The 1107-nt window shown below is 61.2% G+C and overlaps 1 protein-coding gene across 1 annotated transcript in view; it reads left to right on the top strand.

Annotated features, from left to right (window-relative positions):
- The window catches only part of SIK3 (SIK family kinase 3), a 51792-nt gene extending 50695 nt beyond the window's left edge, over nucleotides 1-1097 (top strand). Inside the window, exons 23-24 of the mRNA XM_009273511.2 lie at nucleotides 174-341; nucleotides 734-1097. Coding sequence (XP_009271786.1) covers nucleotides 174-331 — 158 coding nt within the window. The 3' untranslated portion in view covers nucleotides 332-341; nucleotides 734-1097. The remainder of the gene's footprint in view (nucleotides 1-173; nucleotides 342-733) is intronic.
- Nucleotides 1098-1107: the final 10 nt, after the last annotated feature.

The following is a 1107-nucleotide window of genomic DNA, read 5'->3' as shown; positions in this document are numbered from 1 at the left end:
GGAGCCCGGGCTGGTGGGAGCAGTGATCTAGGCTTCCTGGAGGAACGCGGGGCAGCTCCGCCTGTGATGTGACCCTTTAGGCCACGGCAGCCTGCTGGCCTGATCCCCGCGCTGGAGCTGTAACTCCTTAGTGCTCCTCGTGCAAGCTCCGATGTTTTTCTCTGACCTCACAGAACGCGGGGAGAGTTTGGAAGGTCAAGAGCATCCCAACCTCGGTGATGGCAACCAGCATCTAAACACCTCCTGTTACCCGTCGACATGTATTACAGACGTCCTGCTGAGCTACAAGCACCCGGAGGTGCCCTTTGGGATGGAGCAGGCAGGGGTGTAACCAGGAGGGAGTGAGTATTCCGGCGTCCTCCTTTTTCCAGCTGCGCCCCTAGGGTTGCCTCGACGGCAGACCCGAAGGCCTGCTGGCCTGACTTCCCTGTGTGTCTCCTTCCTTGTCCCCTCGCTCCGAGGGGAGAGGCTGGGGCAGGGGCCCTCGGCTCTGAGCTGCCGCGCTGGTGGCTGTCTGCTGTGTCCGTCCCCCGTCCCCCCCCCGTTCCTTCGGGGACGGCACCCCTCCTCGCCAGGCCTTTGCTGCTCCTCCAGAGCCCCGTTGCATCGGCAGGGCCTCCCTCCCGGGGCGCAGCTTGCGGGTCTGGACGGGGAACGCGGTGGAGGGCTGCGGAAGCAGAACTGCCGTTGCTCTGGTGCCTCCTAACATCTCTGCTTCTTCTCTCTCTTGCAGGTTTTACGTACAGCTTTGAAACGAAAAAGGTCCATTTTAAACCAACAGTATCTAGCAGCATTGCGCCAAATTGCCGTAGTATTTCTGACTAACTGGAATACCATGGCCCCTTTCCTCATAATCAGTTCATCCAGTGTGTTGTTCCTTTGGTTTCTTTAATTTTTGCCATATTTGCCTGTAACTCCAGCTATCACAGAAATAACCAGAGAGCCGGAGTCCCGCACGTCGGCAGAGGATTCGCGGAGCCTGAGCGCCGAGTCCGGTTTGGAGGGCTCTTACCGACCGGGGCCGGGCGGGGCCCCGGGGGCTGCTTCGGGCCCCCGCTCCCGGCGCAGCCAGCGGATGGGGCTGACGCCTCCCTGCAGCCCGCCCTG

The sequence above is a fragment of the Aptenodytes forsteri genome, unplaced genomic scaffold (genome assembly GCF_000699145.1).
Source record: "Aptenodytes forsteri isolate BGI_AS27 unplaced genomic scaffold, ASM69914v1 Scaffold187, whole genome shotgun sequence".
NCBI classification, from domain to species: Eukaryota; Metazoa; Chordata; class Aves; order Sphenisciformes; family Spheniscidae; genus Aptenodytes; species Aptenodytes forsteri.
The sequence above is the reverse complement of the archived record's forward strand: the minus strand, read 5'-3'. Positions and strand labels throughout refer to the sequence as shown.